This window comes from Eschscholzia californica, unplaced genomic scaffold (genome assembly GCF_041429995.1).
Source record: "Eschscholzia californica isolate CP2 unplaced genomic scaffold, dmEscCali1.0.p SCAF_3, whole genome shotgun sequence".
In the NCBI taxonomy this organism is placed as follows: Eukaryota; Viridiplantae; Streptophyta; class Magnoliopsida; order Ranunculales; family Papaveraceae; genus Eschscholzia; species Eschscholzia californica.
This window is the reverse complement of record NW_028238420.1, coordinates 24,309,052-24,325,249: the sequence shown is the minus strand read 5'-3', so window position 1 is coordinate 24,325,249 and position 16,198 is coordinate 24,309,052. Positions and strand designations below refer to the sequence as shown.

General features: G+C 36.9%; 1 protein-coding gene across 1 annotated transcript; it reads left to right on the top strand.

Moving 5' to 3' along the window:
* The first annotated feature begins 1,781 nt into the window (after positions 1-1,781).
* On the top strand, positions 1,782-11,560 carry LOC147549146 (putative LRR receptor-like serine/threonine-protein kinase At1g53430). Its single transcript, XM_086671438.1, has 24 exons — positions 1,782-2,211; positions 3,588-3,750; positions 3,861-3,932; positions 4,029-4,097; positions 4,227-4,298; positions 4,392-4,463; positions 4,964-5,035; positions 5,131-5,202; positions 5,310-5,381; positions 5,513-5,587; positions 5,659-5,733; positions 7,122-7,193; positions 7,459-7,524; positions 7,608-7,673; positions 7,775-7,813; positions 7,908-7,957; positions 8,067-8,428; positions 8,536-8,731; positions 8,809-8,946; positions 9,130-9,251; positions 9,420-9,630; positions 9,732-9,969; positions 10,516-10,666; positions 10,964-11,560. Exons 1-24 carry the CDS (start codon positions 2,076-2,078, stop codon positions 11,378-11,380), a joined length of 3,078 nt encoding a protein of 1,025 aa, XP_086527564.1. The 5' UTR covers positions 1,782-2,075; the 3' UTR covers positions 11,381-11,560.
* The last annotated feature ends 4,638 nt before the right edge of the window (positions 11,561-16,198 follow it).

The following is a 16,198-nucleotide window of genomic DNA, read 5'->3' as shown; positions in this document are numbered from 1 at the left end:
AATCTCCATCATGTCTTTGGTTGTAAAGATAGGGAGAGATACTGTAGAGTGAGAGTGAGGAGTATATGGTTTTGTTTTTCTTTTTGTCTAGGGAGGCAAATATTAGGTTAGAGAGAGTGCTAAAAATTAGGTTTAAAAATAGGATATTTCCCAAATAGTCCCCAACTTTGTGACCAGCTCCTGCCTAGCCCCCTACTTTATCAAAAATACCCAGATGGCATCCGTTTTCAGTTACCATTATAACTCCGTTAACTAGTCATCACCTCTCCCTCCTCCATCTCATCACCTCTCTCTTCCACCTCATCGTCTTCACCGGAGAAGGTCGCCGTCTGACCAATTTTCCGGCGGCGACCTTCAAACATTAATTTTTTTTCCTCTCTCCTTTCTCTCTCTAATTTTTTCCTCTCTCTCTAAATCCTCCGGCGAAGGGATCCCCCTTCACCGGAGGTCTGGTTCGAACAAATCTAGGTTTGTTCGAACCAGACCTTGGTCTGTGAATCATATTATTTAGATTGTTGTTGTTGCTGCTAATCTCTATTTACCCCCTGGATGAAACCCCCCAAAATATAAGCTTAGATTGATGTTGCTAATCTCCATTTACCATCTTGATGAAAACTAATCTCCATTTACCATCTTGATGAAAAAAATACTTCCCAAGTTGATAATGAAAGAGGGTAATCTCTGAAATTGATAATGATAGAATCATATTGTTTTGATTATCCTAATTTCCATTGACTATTTTTGAGTGCAGAGACAAGGTATATTTCAAGAATTGAACCAGATGGACAGAAGCAATCGGAGTTTTCGTCCAACGTAATAAAGTAGCTGTCATAGAAGTTCATCTCTGACCGTTTCTCCCCTTCTTATCGTCATCATCTTCATCTTTCTCACTGGGCAATCCACCAACAAGTCTCATGCTCTAAATTATTCAGATTAGACAAAATTAGGTTTCTCCTTTGCATCATGTAACAATGGGTATAAGCTTTTGTAGCACTAGTGATTAAATCTAGCCCTCATATCTGAATCATGAAGAGCGGCGGACACGGGGAAAGATCAACCCAACATGACAAATGACCCAGTGATTTGCGGGAAGTGAAGTAAATCTTCTTCCATAGAGAGAGATGAGAGAGAGTGATCGGAGAGAGAGAGAGAGAGAGAGATTGAAGAGAGAGAGAGAGAGAGAGATTAGTTAGAGATATAGATTGAAGAGAGAGAGGAAGAAGAGGAGAGAGAAAAAAATATAATTTTTTTTTAATGTTTAAAGGTCACCTGTCGAAAAATGGGCCGACGACCTTCGGTGAAGACGACGAGGTGGCAGAGAGAGGTGATGAGATGGAGGAGAAAGAAGTGATGACTAGTTAACAGACATATAACGGTAACTGAAAAAAGAGATCATCTAAGTATTTTCGATAAAGTAGGGGGCTAGGCAGGAAGCTGGTCATAAAGTTGGGGGCTATTTCGGAAATAACCCTTAAAAATATCAAGGAGTATAAATGTCAATATTTTTTTTTTCAGACTTGATAATTCAAATTGAAAACAAACATCTAACTTGTAACATAATTGAGCCAATTTAGATTCAGGCATAAATAAAAAACAAACGCAATGTTGGTGTCCTTTAAAAAAAAAAAGAATTTGTTATTTGTGGGAAGGGTTATCCTATAACCCTTTATAATATGAATTTGTATTTTCGTGAGAAATCACGATTGGTCAACATAAGGTCTTGTGGATTAGTTAATTTCAACATTGTTATATATATACAAACCCAAATTACAAAACACCCCAAGGATAAGATGTAAAATATCGGTACGAAAGACAGCAAATGTATCTAGTCATCTAGACAGCTCACTCACTGTTTAGACGTGGAATAAATATTTTCCTTTTCTCCGCCGGCGGTTAAGACCAACGTACCCGTACTGAAATAACTTTGAAATCTTTTTCTTGCTTTATCTTTCTCACATATATACCACTGTGAGTCTCTTAGACTAGAGAGAGAGAGAGAGAGAGAGAGAGAAATCTCAACAATATACTTTCATCTTTCAAATGTTATCCAATTTCCAACATAATAGGAGTCATTGATGGAGTTGGGAATAGTAGTAAGTTCAATCGGAATCAGAGCTTTACCTTCTCAAATGTTTCTTATTCTGTTTATGGTGTTTAATTGTTTTCTAGGATCATTACGATCTCATGCTCAAGTTTTACCTGATCAAGAAGGTATCTATCTATCTATCTATCCATCTTACTCATACATTTTGCATTCTGTTTATTCCGTTCTTAAACTTATTTTTTCTTTCTTTTTTTCAAATCTTTAAAAGTTTCTAAGCTTTAAATTAATTTTGTTTTATTCAAGTGTTAAATTGTGTTTTTAGTTGAAATTTGTTTGTGATTTCTTGGGTTAGGGACATAATTTGTTGCCCTAGTGAATGATCACTCTTATAACTTGGGAAAACTTCCATTTGAAATCTCTAAAATAGTCAGTTTTCAGTTCAGGATCGTCAAATTCAAGGTTTGAAGCATATTTGATTATTAGAAATTATTAGGGTTTTGGTAGTTGTAAAATGGCAAATTGGTTAAACATCATCTTCAATCATTCATTCATCATTTATGAATTTGACTAGTATTCCAAGAGTCCATCCCTACCATTTAAGGTGACAGCTAGGTATTCCTTAAACATTAAAAAAAGTCATCTTCCAAGCAGGTTGTGGGTCCTGACTCCTGAGAATACCCCATCTGCCATTCTTTATTGATCTATGTTAGTTCCTAAAAATCTTTTTTATCTCTTTCATTTTTTTCTTTCCGTGTTAAGATTGATTCCTAACTAGAATTGCCTATCTAACAAGCGAATTCCGTGTTAAGATTGATATTGAGTATTGACCTCTTACTTTTTTTTTTGAAGTCTTCGGAAGACTCTTTGACTATGAATTGCTAAAATTTAATTATTAAAAGGATAAGATTCCATGATTGAAGTGGTTGATGAATAATATACAAGATAAAACCATAACGGGTACACAGGGTCTCGTGGGGCACGTTAATTTCGATATTATTAAATAAAATTATTTGGACATTATAAATTACTTGGACAGCCATGTTGGTTGCATCGAACGACTTGTCTTAAGTAATGAGTCTCTCGTCACAAAGCACCACAGAATTAAGGATCCAGCTGGTGACGAAATCATTACACCGTTCCCTTGAGTGTAACTCGGTAGTAGACGTGGGTCGAGAGACACATCAACAAGCCCAAATTTGTTCTTGGCTCGAAGAGCCATTTTCATTCAATGGGACTGCGATGAATAGTTATCAACCAAGCGACAGGGGTGTGACAAAGATAGTGGTCTGGGAGTCAAAATGATGAATATCAAATAATGGAAAAGATTGTTGACCGAGTGAAGCATTGTTAGCCGAGATATCACTTGATGAAGTCATATTGAAAAGAAAAAAAAATCAAATTTGCTCTAATACCATGTGAACATTAGAAACTTAGCTTGTTGAATAAGTTCTGTTTGTCTTTCTTAATTTTTGAAGTTGCACAACGGTGAAGAATCTTTTTTATGCATGTCAAACAATATTAAACTAATTTATGATATTTACAGTAAAAGCACTTCAACAAGTGTCTGAAAAGTTAAATATTACGTACTGGAAGAATGTCAATCGAAATTCATGTAGTCGGGGTGCGGGTCTAAACGCGACCGGTCTTAGCAACGTCACCTGCAACTGTTCTTACAACTCCTCTACCATTTGCCACATCAGAAGCATGTAACTACCTGAGTATACTCTTTTGATTTGTTTAAGGTTTCTTTTAACTCCCAACAAGATTTGTTATAAACATATATTTCAAGAAGGATTTTGTTATATTTGAATTGCAGTCAACTCAAAGGACTCAACTTAGTTGGGGTACTACCTGAGGAATTTGCTAGTCTTACTTTTCTTCAAGAGATGTATGTGATTGTTCTCTCTTTCTCTATTATAAAATGATGACAGTTCGTGTTCTTATGTGCATTCGTTTTGTTCTTACTGATTATTTTGAGTACCAGAGACTTCACTCGTAACTATCTCAATGGAACGATTCCCAAGAGTTGGGCCACTCTTCCTCTTGTTATTGTGTAAGATCCTGTTAGCAAAATATTGGATTTGTTAATGCTGTAATTTTAGATTCTTGAAGAACTTTCTATATGGTTAGAGTAAATAGTATTGATGTATGTAATTTTTTGTTATCTTCTTTCGAGTTGCAGATCGCTGTCAGGAAATTATATTGGTGGAACGCTTCCAAAGGAACTTAGTAACATTGTTACTCTAGAGGATGTGTAAGATGTATTACATGTTTTTCTCACGTTGAAAAATGAAAATTTGACTTTTCTTTGATAATGCATTCTTATTGTGCAAATTGTTTATTTTAGGAACTTGCAAGATAATCTATTTACAGGACCTATTCCACAAGAGCTTGGCAAACTAAGCAGATTGAGAAGATTGTAAGTCATTAACTGTACTTCCTCTGATCATTTTTAACAGTTCAATTTTGGATACGGGTTTCCATAAGATGGTAGTAAGGCAAGTGCAACCGAGTAGCAAGAGGAAACCAATTAGGAAATGATAAAGTTACAAAAGATTTTGACAAAAAAAGGTTCCCAGCTGATGTGGCGGGTGTGGTTTCAAACTTTGACCAAATCTAGGCCGTTGAGAGATGAAAATCACAACCGCCACATCAGCTGGGAACTTTTTTTTGTCAAAATCTTTTGTGATTCTAGCATCTCTCTTCCTCATTATTGTTTTTTTTGTTTTTAAAGATCTTTTCTGTAAGATGTTTCTATATTGTGCATAGTGCATACATTATAAGTAAGAGAAAGGGTGGTTTAATGTACTGAAAACCATTGATAATAAGAAGTCTTTTAGATGGGCTTCAATTTTCTGAAGTTAAAATTGCAAAGGAGCACATTCGTTATTGTATTGAACTGTTTTCTTTCTTACACAGGCTTCTTTCAGGGAATAATTTGACTGGAACTTTGCCTGAAACGTTTGGTGATCTAAAGAACTTAAATGATTTGTATGTAACATATTAGTGTTTGTAGATGATAGTTAGTTAAGGATCTTGTATCTCTCATTTAGGACAAAAGATCTCAAACTTATTACTATTTTCAGTAGGATAGATGGGACGAGTATTGGCGGAAGAATACCTGAATTCATTGGAAATTGGACAAAAATTGATAGGCTGTGAGTACTTGATCTTTTGTGCAGAACTTTTACACGTTTAAACATTTATTTGTGTGCATTCATGTATCTTGAGGAAATTAACATCTTGTGCTTTTATACTTATACAGAGATATGCAAGGAACCTCCATGGAGGGGCCTTTTCCCTTATCAATGTCCCTCTTGAAGAACTTAACTGAGCTGTAAGATCACTCTCTCTGTGAATTCCGATCTTGAGTATTATTGTCTTTCAATCTTTCTTAACTTTAGCTATAAAATGAACAGGAATTCTCGATGAAGCCCTGATATTGTGATTTGATGCATATTGTTTCAGGAGAGTGTCTGACTTGAAGGGATCTAGTACGCAAAAGTTTCCAGATTTAGACGGTCTTAGTGAAATGAAAGAATTGTGAGTTGGTCAAATATGCTATTTGTTTCATTTCAAGTTGTAACCTTCTCATCAATTTGGCATTAAAACAGGGTTCTAAGGAATTGCTTAATTAGTGGTTCAATCCCACCAAACATCGGAACAATGATGCCAAACCTAAAGAACCTGTAAGTTGTTCTGATTGGGTACTTCTTCATTGAGCTATAGCTCCATCTTTGTATGTTTGCGCGTTCTCTAACACAGTTTTTATGGATTAGGGTCAGACTAATTTCTTTCTTGAACTAGGCTAGCAAAATCTGAAGTGAAGAATACCATTTTATTTGCAATCATTTAAAGTTAATGTATAGGTGGACTAGCTAATTTTTAAGACATTCATCGCTATAAACATCAAAAAATCGCCTAATTATTTCATGAAACTCCGCAACATATTTTCTTTGTTCAATAGCAAAGAGTGCCACTGACCACCCATTTCGATACCCACGTCTTGCCGGGCCAGCTTGGAACACAAAATATTTCAGTTATGGGAGGATTTTGATAGGAAGATAGCAAACAATACAATAATTATAAAAGAACAGGTTACCTTTTATGTCAAAATTGTGGCGTATAGAAATGCAATTGATGGCTTTTGGACTGAACAACGATTTGCTAAAAAATAATAATCAAATAACACTGTATGTATCAGTATGTCAGTTTCACAGAAATATTTCAAAATAATATTCCATGGTCTACAGTTCATTAAAGATATGGTGTCGATGAAACAAATACATTCGGATGGAAATAGATGACCAAATCATAACTCCATCTTTTGTCAAAATTCATGCGAGGACCTGCATTCCTCCAAGGGTTGGATTTATGCTTTGGGCCACCTTCCTTAAGAGAATCCCGATGGTTGATTCGCTGCAAAGTAGGGGTTTTCAGATTCCTAACCGGTGTATATTGTGTAAACTAGACGAGGAATCTAGTGCTCACATCTTCCTGCATTGCCGGGTAGCCCATAGCTTGTGGTCATATTTCTTCTCCTCACTTAAAGTGGGGTGGTGTATGCCATCGTCTTTGGATCTCCTATTCGAACAATGGGAGTCACTACCCAAGCCTAAGGCCAGGAAGGAGGTATGGAACCTGGTTCCAGCGGCGATTACGTGGTGCATTTGGAAGGACCGTAATATTAAGATCTTCAATGAAGCAAATGTATACTCGAGCATAGATGTCGATGATGTTAAAGCGTGTATCTACTTTTGGGCTAAGAGTATGCCTCAGTTTTCTTTTTTGCTCTTTCGATGATGTAGTTCGGAACTGGGAGGCGTGGATATCGTGAGAAATCCTATCGCACTCCCCTTGTATAGCTGTTCGTTCGTTTAATATTAATTCTAATTTGCAAAAAAAAAAAAAATGGAAGCCTTTGTTTTCTGTTATGTTTGTATATGCATTCTAACAGCTGAAAATTCTTGTTTTTGAGCGAAGTTAGATAAGATTATGTAATGATACGGTGACTCAGATTACGTAGTTGGAACGCATATCAACGATAGCTCATAATTCTCATAACTTTCCTTTCCAGGGACTTGAGCTTCAACAAGCTTGATGGTATTATTCCAGACAGCCTCAGAGTGATCAAAAATCTAAAATTCATGTAAGGCAAATACTTATTTGTTTTAAATTCTTGGCAAATACTCAAAATTTGGTAACTGTTTACCTTAATATGCTACTCTGAGTTCCCAGCCTTCTCTAAAATATCTATGATGATGATCAAGTGAAAAAAGTCGTGCATGTGACCTGCGAAAGGAAATGAAAGACAGATGCATGAATAGTAGGATACAATTTATAGAAAGAAATATTTTGCTATTAATACTTCTCATGAATCACCTGGTTGAAAATGAAACTGTTTCTGGACATAGGTACCTCACTAACAACTCACTGACTGGATCAATACCCTCATGGATACTCGAAACCAAAAGAAACTTGTAAGTAATCCTATTTTTTTTTTTGTACCTTTATATGGCTTAACTTCTATGTAATTCGTAAACTATTTCACTCTCTCTTACAGTGATATATCTTACAATAATTTCACTGGGATTTCTCAAACTACCAGCTGCCTGCAGCAATCAAATTTGTAAGCCGCTTTCTAATCAACTTAGAAATGCAAATTATGACTTTTTTTTTTCACTTTTTCTTTTTTTCTTGCTGTAAAACCTCTCTTTGATCATTTAACAGGAATAATATAGCTAGTTATTCATCACCCGACGACAACTCGTAAGTTTCTTAAATACCAGAATTGTATTTCCTCACTTAGTAATCATATAACTAAACAATGTTTTATTCCCCTCCCCTGCTCGTTTTTATGTAGAATTGCCTGGTGTTTGAGGAAAGGCCTTCCGTGCCCAAACAAAGCCAAGCGTAAGTAGATTCTCAATGTGTTAAATATTGTGTCTTTTTCTCCATATTCTGCTTCGTCATAACGAAATCTGTTTTGATTGCGTGGATTTTGATACCATTGTACCTGCAGAATACTCCTTGTTTATTAATTGTGGGGGCCCAGAAGTTCCTCTTGAACACGCGAAATATGAAGCAGACTTATCAATGATGGGGCCGTCATCATTTTCCTCATTGGATGATAGATGGGCTTCTAGCAGTACTGGGGATTTTGTAGGAAACGACAATGCTAACTTTTTATCTCAAGCACCTCAGAATATGACACTGGAAGACTTGTACTTAACAGCTCGCCTTTCTCCTCTCTCACTCAAGTACTATGGTCTCTGTTTACGTACGGGAAGTTATAAAGTCAAGCTTCACTTTGCTGAAATAATGTTTTCCATTGACCCAAACTCAAACAGCCCTGGACAACGCATATTTGACGTATCCATACAAGTGAGTAACAGACAAATTGTCATCACTATTGTCACCGGTTATCCTTCGGTCCTTAAGCAAAATGCGTTGACTATTTGGCTATTTTTATTGTTTGACCAATTTCTTAGGGTCAAAGAGTTCTAAAGGATTATAATATCGCAAAAAAAGCTAAAGGGGTTGGTAAGAGTATAATCGAAGAATTTGATGCTAACGTTACTAGTGGTACTCTAGAGATTGACCTATACTGGGCAGGAAAAGGAACTAGTTCCCTTCCATACAGAAGTGTATATGGACCTCTCATTTCAGCTATTTCTGTCACCCCAAGTAAGCTACTCAATGTATTTAGTTTATTTGTATTTTATTGTATTTTACTGATAATTGATACTTTTCTCCTTGACTAGACTTTGATCCTCACACGGGTCGATTAACCGTTGGAAAGATCATTGGCATTGTAGCTGGTTCTTGCGTGTTCATATTATTGATTTTAGGATTCCTCTGGAAGAAAGGTTTTCTGGGAGGCAAAGATCTTGAAGAGCAAATTGAGTGAAATGAAAGAGGAGTTCTTCTCTCATCTACTCTAGTGTTTGTCCAACACACAACTTAAAATCCTATCAGTTCAGTCGTGAGATAGGACTTTATTCTTACACGATCTGTTATATATTTTTGTAAGCTTTATTATGTGATTCTAATACTTTTTTTATCTTCTCATTTTCTTTTTGCAGAACTTAGAGCGGGACTAGAACTACAAACAGGTTACTTCACGTTAAGACAGATTAAATCTGCGACTGGAAACTTCGACCCTGCCAATAAAATAGGCGAAGGCGGATTTGGTCCGGTTTACAAGGTAGTTTCTGTTTGCTGCTTTTTCTCTCTTTACTGTTAGCATCTTATGTTTTTACCACGTCTGCCAATGTGGTGCAACTATAACTTCTATCATGAGGTTGAATCCATCTTAATAGGAATCCATTTCTATGAAATATCAAATTCCAACAGTACCACTTGGTTATCTCAGGGTCACCTTTCAGATGGTTCAGTAATCGCTGTCAAGCAGCTCTCATCCAAGTCAAAGCAAGGCAATCGCGAATTTGTGAATGAGATAGGGATGATTTCTGCTTTACAGCACCCTAACCTCGTGAAGCTTTTCGGATGTTGTATAGAAGGAAACCAGCTTTTGCTAATTTATGAATACTTGGAAAACAATAGTCTTGCCCGTGCTCTATTTGGTAAACATCTTGTCTCTGTAAGCATATTAAGACCTTTTTAATAACTACAATGTCCAAATCCATTTTTAACTCGAGCTAAAACATATAAAATTTGAAATTAGGTCCTGAAGAGCATAGATTGAAGATGAACTGGGCAACCAGGCGTAGAATTTGTCTAGACATAGCAAAAGGTTTAGTTTATCTTCATGAAGAATCAAGGCTCAAAATTGTTCACAGAGACATAAAGGCAACCAATATTTTGCTTGATAAGGACCTTAATGCTAAGATATCTGATTTTGGTTTGGCTAAGCTAGACGAAGAGGAGAACACCCATATCAGCACAAGGATAGCAGGAACTATGTGAGTCAATTTGTTCTTTCACCCTTTCGCCGCCTCTTTACATGAGTTATTCATTTATCAAGTTTGTTCAGCCAACAATCTTGTTTGGGTAAGTAAATGTATACCAAAATTTATTGTTACAAATCAACATAAGAGGGACTAATCCAACTGTCTGATTAATAATTAATTTATAGAGTGGGAAGAAATAATTAATTGGCATTTCTTAGGTTGTTAACAGAGCTTAAATAGATGGAACTTTCCTTTGGAACTATACATACAGTAATGGATAAAAACTATTTTCTTTATTGTTTCGAAATTGTCGGAAATATGTGCTCGACTTCTGCTTACTTCGATGCATCTCAAGTATGGACATCTTTGGACACGTCTATTAACTCTTTGCATTGGATGATATCTTTTTTGTTGACAATAGAGTTGTTTGGGACACCATTAAGTTCAAGCACTCTCTTACCTTTATACTGGATTTTGTAATCAAGATTCAAGAAATAGTCTTGTTCTTTGCCCACAGTTCAGAGATCTTATGTTTTTTTATGTTCGTCATGCTTGTAGCGGTTACATGGCTCCAGAATATGCAATGAGGGGTTACTTAACTGACAAAGCAGATGTTTACAGCTTTGGAGTTGTCGCATTAGAGATTGTCAGTGGGAAGAGCAATACAAATTACAGGCCCAAGGAGGAGTTTGTCTATCTTCTTGACTGGGTAAGCTTATGTAATATACCACTCAATATATTAAGAAGAACTACATATTGTCTGCAGTCTTCTTTTCCAAAACTGAAACTGAAGTCAGAAAATTTTGAATTCTAGTGTTATACGTAATAACTTAGAGCGTTAATCCTAGTCTCCTACTCTCTTTCTTTCAATAATTCTCAACAGGAAATACTTCATAATTTGAGGTTTTGCTCTTACATAGTATATATATACATGTACTTGCCAAGTAATTATTGGTTCCATGGCAAGAAAGTAACCTTGATTGAACCGTCTCCGCTGAAAATGCAGGCCTATGTACTACAAGAGCAGGGAAATCTCCTCGAACTCGTAGACCCAGAACTAGGGTCAGACTACTCTAAAGAAGAGGCAATGAGGATGTTGAACTTGGCACTCTTATGTGCAAATCCATCTCCTAGTCTTAGACCAGTCATGTCTGCAGCTGTGAGGATGCTTGAAGGTCAAATTCCAATCCAAGCACCAATTGTGAAGCGTGGTTCAGAGAGTGACGATATGAGGCGTAGAGCCTTTGAAAGATTATCATATGACAGCCAGACACAAATATCAAACTATTCTCAAGAGAGTAGTCGTACGGAGGGTCCATGGATCGGATCCTCCATGTCTATTTACAGCGGAGAAGAAACTAGAGAATATTCCTCGACAAACAAACTTATCCCTGATCTTATTGATAACGATCTAAAGAGTTAATTTTATTAAATAACTTAGAGTATATGAAGTAAAAAGAGTGTTGAGGCAATAGTGGTATTTTGTCCCATTATGGTTATGCATGTTCTAGCTCTGATCTTACTAATAGCGATCTAAAGAGTTAATCTTATTGATAAAAGTTAAGAGTATATGAAGTAAAATCTAAAAAGAGTGTTAAGGCAATTGTGATATTTTGTTATGCATGTATTAGCTGGAGTAAGTAGTTTGGCGTCTGGCTCCGTTTTGTTGAATATGATGATTGCAGGAGAGGAAGTGGGAAGTGAAGATGTCACCGACTTAGATGACACCGTGCTTTGACCACCATATGAAGATAAGTTTCCCTGTTTGCATATCTTTCGTACTTGATAGATTCCCAGGCCGCTTTTGTAGATATCCTATAGAAATTAGCTTTCTGGCGTGTTTTAGTCTTATACGATACTTAGACCTTGTTGATTTCTCTGCCCTGACCTTAGGAGAAGGTCAGGGCTTAGGTTGGATTAATCGGGACTCGAACTCACCTTCCTGTGCTTTGAGGCAAAACAGGCGTAAGGGGAGAGTTGATTTCTACGGTCCCTTTAGTGCTCCAAGATCCGGAGCAAAGTTATGACTAAAGCTGACCAGGTTGTTTTTAGAGGCTGAGTAGGGCTTACGACGCCGAAGAGACATGTGCTGACCTCCCAGTTTCGAGGTTAAGTGACAAGCTCATTTGGATTCACCTCCCTGATGACTTGGACACGGGTTGGCCCGTTCGACTCTTGGTCTTTCTTTGACATATTGACTCGGTTCATTGATGACCAATATTTGGATCATCACGAATCCAACGATTCCTTAGTTGAAAAGAGATAAACTAGGAGTGGAAAAGCTTATTGTTTCTTCTTGCGATCATTAAATTTAAGTCTGGAGGCGTACTTGAGCCAAGTCCTGAGCTTAGTCGGGTCAAACCGTTTTATATTAGCATGCGTCATTTCCTAGGTTGCTTCCCAATTGTTATCGCATACTTTCATCTTCAGAAATTCCGAACATTATCATTCGATTTTCTTGCGGTGCGACTCTTCCTAACCCAACAACCTCTTAATTTTTTAGCATTTTGCACCCAACCCTGCACCTCTGAGCCTTGGGGGAAATCTGTAAGGCGTTAGGAAACCTCTCTGATGCTCAAGACAGTCAATTGCCGTTGCAGTTAAAAGAATTGAGTATTGAATTAACCGTGGAGTTCGTACTGCGATGTCAAAATTTGTCCCTTTGATATTAGTCAGAATAGCGAATCCGCAGTGTTGGATCCCGTCGTGATTGATGAATCCCCTTCCCTGAATCCCGCTCCCGCTCCTTTGAACTTGGGGAAAAACTTGCAAGGAGCTCGAAAACCTTTATGACGCTCAAGACAGTCAGATTGCTCTTGCAGTTAAAAGACTGAGCATTGAATGAATTGTAGAGTTCGTGCCTTGTTCAAGGTGCCCTTTTATAGGCTTCTTTGACCGACTGTTGGTAGACAGTGATGAGGCGTTGAGGTCCACCGTCTGGGATTGAGACTACTATTTCGTAGTTAGAAGATTTAAGGTTTCCTTTTGAAGTTATCTCATATCTTTGATATCTAGAAGTTCCTCTATTTTAGGATCCTTGTAGATATATTTCCGAGTTGATAGATCCTCAAGGAGATGTTTCGTCTTTTGAGACTCTTGAAGCCCAAGTTAGGTAAATACTCGAGATCTTAACCGACTGAGACCTTTGATAAGATTCAGGATTAAGTTAGTAAGCGTGAGACACACTTCTACCTTCCCATGTTTCGGGCTTAAGGTATCGACCTTACTTACGTGGATCCCCCTGCATTTCTCGCAAATCCCAGGGAAGACATGGTTGTATTTGAGTCAAAGCAACACTCAAGGCGCGTAAGACGATCATTCCGAACCTCGCAGTTTTGGGCTTAAGTGGTATACCTCCTTCGAATTCACCTCCTTGTTGACTTGACACGGGTTGGCCCGCTGGGCTTTTAGTCTTCTCTTGACTCACTGACCGTAGTCAATTGATGACCATTTTTTGGATCATGACGAGTCCCGCCACTCCTTATTCGAAAGTAGTGAAACTAAGGAGTAGAAGAAAAGTCTTCCCTTCGACTTTCTTTTGCGCCTGTGATCCGTACGTGGGTCATGAAGCTACATTATGGAGCTTGTTATTACTGAGCTAGCTTAACGGAGGTGAGATTATTTCATTTTACTCGCAGAATTCTTTTCCTTGTACATTCGGGTAAGCTCAGGCACCTTGTGATTAGGTCACTTAGAATTGGCTCATCTCGTTCCTCTGTCGTTTCACAGAACGATTCGTCCTTCGCCGCATAGGTTTCTGCCGCGGTGGATTGTTTTGCCTCGAAAGGCGTGACTTCGATCTGTCGTATCATTACTCTGTAGGTCTAGCAATCCCATAGCTTCTGAGACGCTTTGACCAGAGGGAGGTGCGAGAGCTCTGGTAGGGGTCGAAAAGAGCTTTGGCGAGAGGGTTCTTAACCTGGTCATCAATTATCTGGCTTCTTGAACTTTTTTCACGGATGTCACCTCTTGTCGTGCATCTAAACAATAACATTGGACAATAACATAATAGTACCAAACAACACGAATTTCAAGATCTTGGGTAAAGTTGTTCTAAATCTTAGAATTGATTTTGAAAATACTGGTAGCTTGAAATATGATTAAGACTGAAACATCAAATGAGAAACTTAGTGAGATTGTTGTCTAGGTTGAGAATTTTTAGCTATATTGAGAATTTTACACTAGCAGTTTTTCATTCCTAGAATTTGAAATATTGACAACTTTAAATATTTACAAAAACATTGTTCATTTCCAAGAAAGGTGAGTGGAAAAGATTTGAAATGACACCTCAAAAAAGTGTGACTTGGGTAATCTAGGAATACAAAATCTAACATTAACGATCTTGAGACGGTAACGATAAAGAGAGAATATTTGTATTCTTTTCGATAAACCCATAATTTTCTTTGCTCTGGTACAGAGAGGAAGACTCTTTGAGGGTTAGAGAAGGGATTAAGAAGCAAAGAAGAAAGGAAGAACCAGATCTGAGATTTTGTTTCCTCCGGCGAAGGTCATCCTTTCGCCGGATCCCTTTTTTTTTTTTTTTTTTTTTTTCTTTTGTTTGTTTAGTTTTTTCCTCCATTAATAGTTTTTAGGGTACCCTATCAAAACCACAACATTCTTCATCTTCATCTTCTTACTCACAGAGAAGAAGAAGAAAGGAAGAACCAGATATGGATCTACCAGAGAAGATGAAGAAATGTCAAGATTATACACATACATGCTTACCCAAAATACAATCTTGCTTTATTCTTTGCTTTATTTCTTGCTTCATTTATACCATTTCTTAAGATCTTTTCCCTACTTATACCAATTATCCAATCAAAAGAAAGATACCTTAATTATGATTCAAAGGATTTTGTTTGGTTAAATCAAACTATGGGTCAATATAATCTCTCTTGAGTCTTGGGCAGGGAAGAAAATTTTGAATCATCAAATGGTTTAACTTCTATGGTTTTGTTGATTGACCAATTCAAACAAGATGAAGAAGAAGATAAAAATGAAGATGAAGATAGAGATGGATTACTGTGTGTGGTTTGTTTGTGTAAGTTAAGAAATGGGGCAGTGGGTGGTTGCATTGACGGCGGTTCCCCTGTGGTGGTGGTGGTTCTCCGGTGATGGGGGCGGTTCTCCGACGATGAAGAAGGTTTTCCGGTGATGAAAACAATTTTTCCGGTGACGGCTACGACTTTCCGGTGACGACTACGGTGGTTATTTTAGTATTTGTATTTGTATTAGCATTACTTTTAGTCGACCTATAGGGTCTTTTCATTCGCGACCTTTAGGGTCTTCTCATTCTCGACCTTTAGGGTCATTTTATTGAGTCTGTGTCTAGTCCCATTTCTTTCTCTTCATGAGGCACTTTGCATTTAAAGGTATGTAACTCTCATGAAGTTTTCAAAGGAGAGAAATAAGAATGATGTATCATCCATGTAAACAATGTGATTTTGTCACTTATTAATGGAAATGGTTCCCTTGGCTTCAAAAAAAAAAAAAAAATAACGATAAAGAGGGAGCCATCTGAGAACTTTTGATAAACTAGGGGGCTACGCGGGAATGTTGGCCATAAACTCGGGAGCCATTTGGGAAAGAACCCTTTTTAAAAAAACTTCTCTTTATAAATGTTTTAGATAATAGTAAAACAATTTATTTTTTTGGTCTTAAACACCACAAGAGTAAAATTTGTTTGTTTATCAGATATGCAAAGTAATAGCTTTAAATTTGATCTTGTTTGAATCGGTTGTTACTTCAAATTTAAAACCACCTTTTAATACAAAACTTTTTGCATTATACGTCTCACGATATTGATATTTCAAACTTTAAATTCAAAATGACTGAGTACAAAAAAATAATAAAATGTAAGGAATGCAGTTCATCATAGAATAGAAAATGTCTACTGTTGAATTGTATTTCAAATTTTAAAGTATTTTTGTAACGGATAAAATTATCTCTAAATCATTTATCTCGCATATCTTACTCTCTTCACTGAAACTTTCAGAATAAATGATTTAGGTTATGCACTTTCCACTAAGAATAAGCAAAATTAGGGGCCAATTACAATGAACTATAATTTTAGGGTTTAACCTCAAACAGATATGGAGAGCTTGACTCTGAATAAGTCAAAAATTAGGGGCCAATTACAATGAACTATAATTTTAGGGTTTAACCTCAAACAGATATGGAGAGCTTGACTCTGAATAAGTCAAAACTTAGGGGCCAATTACACTGAACTATAAAAGAACAG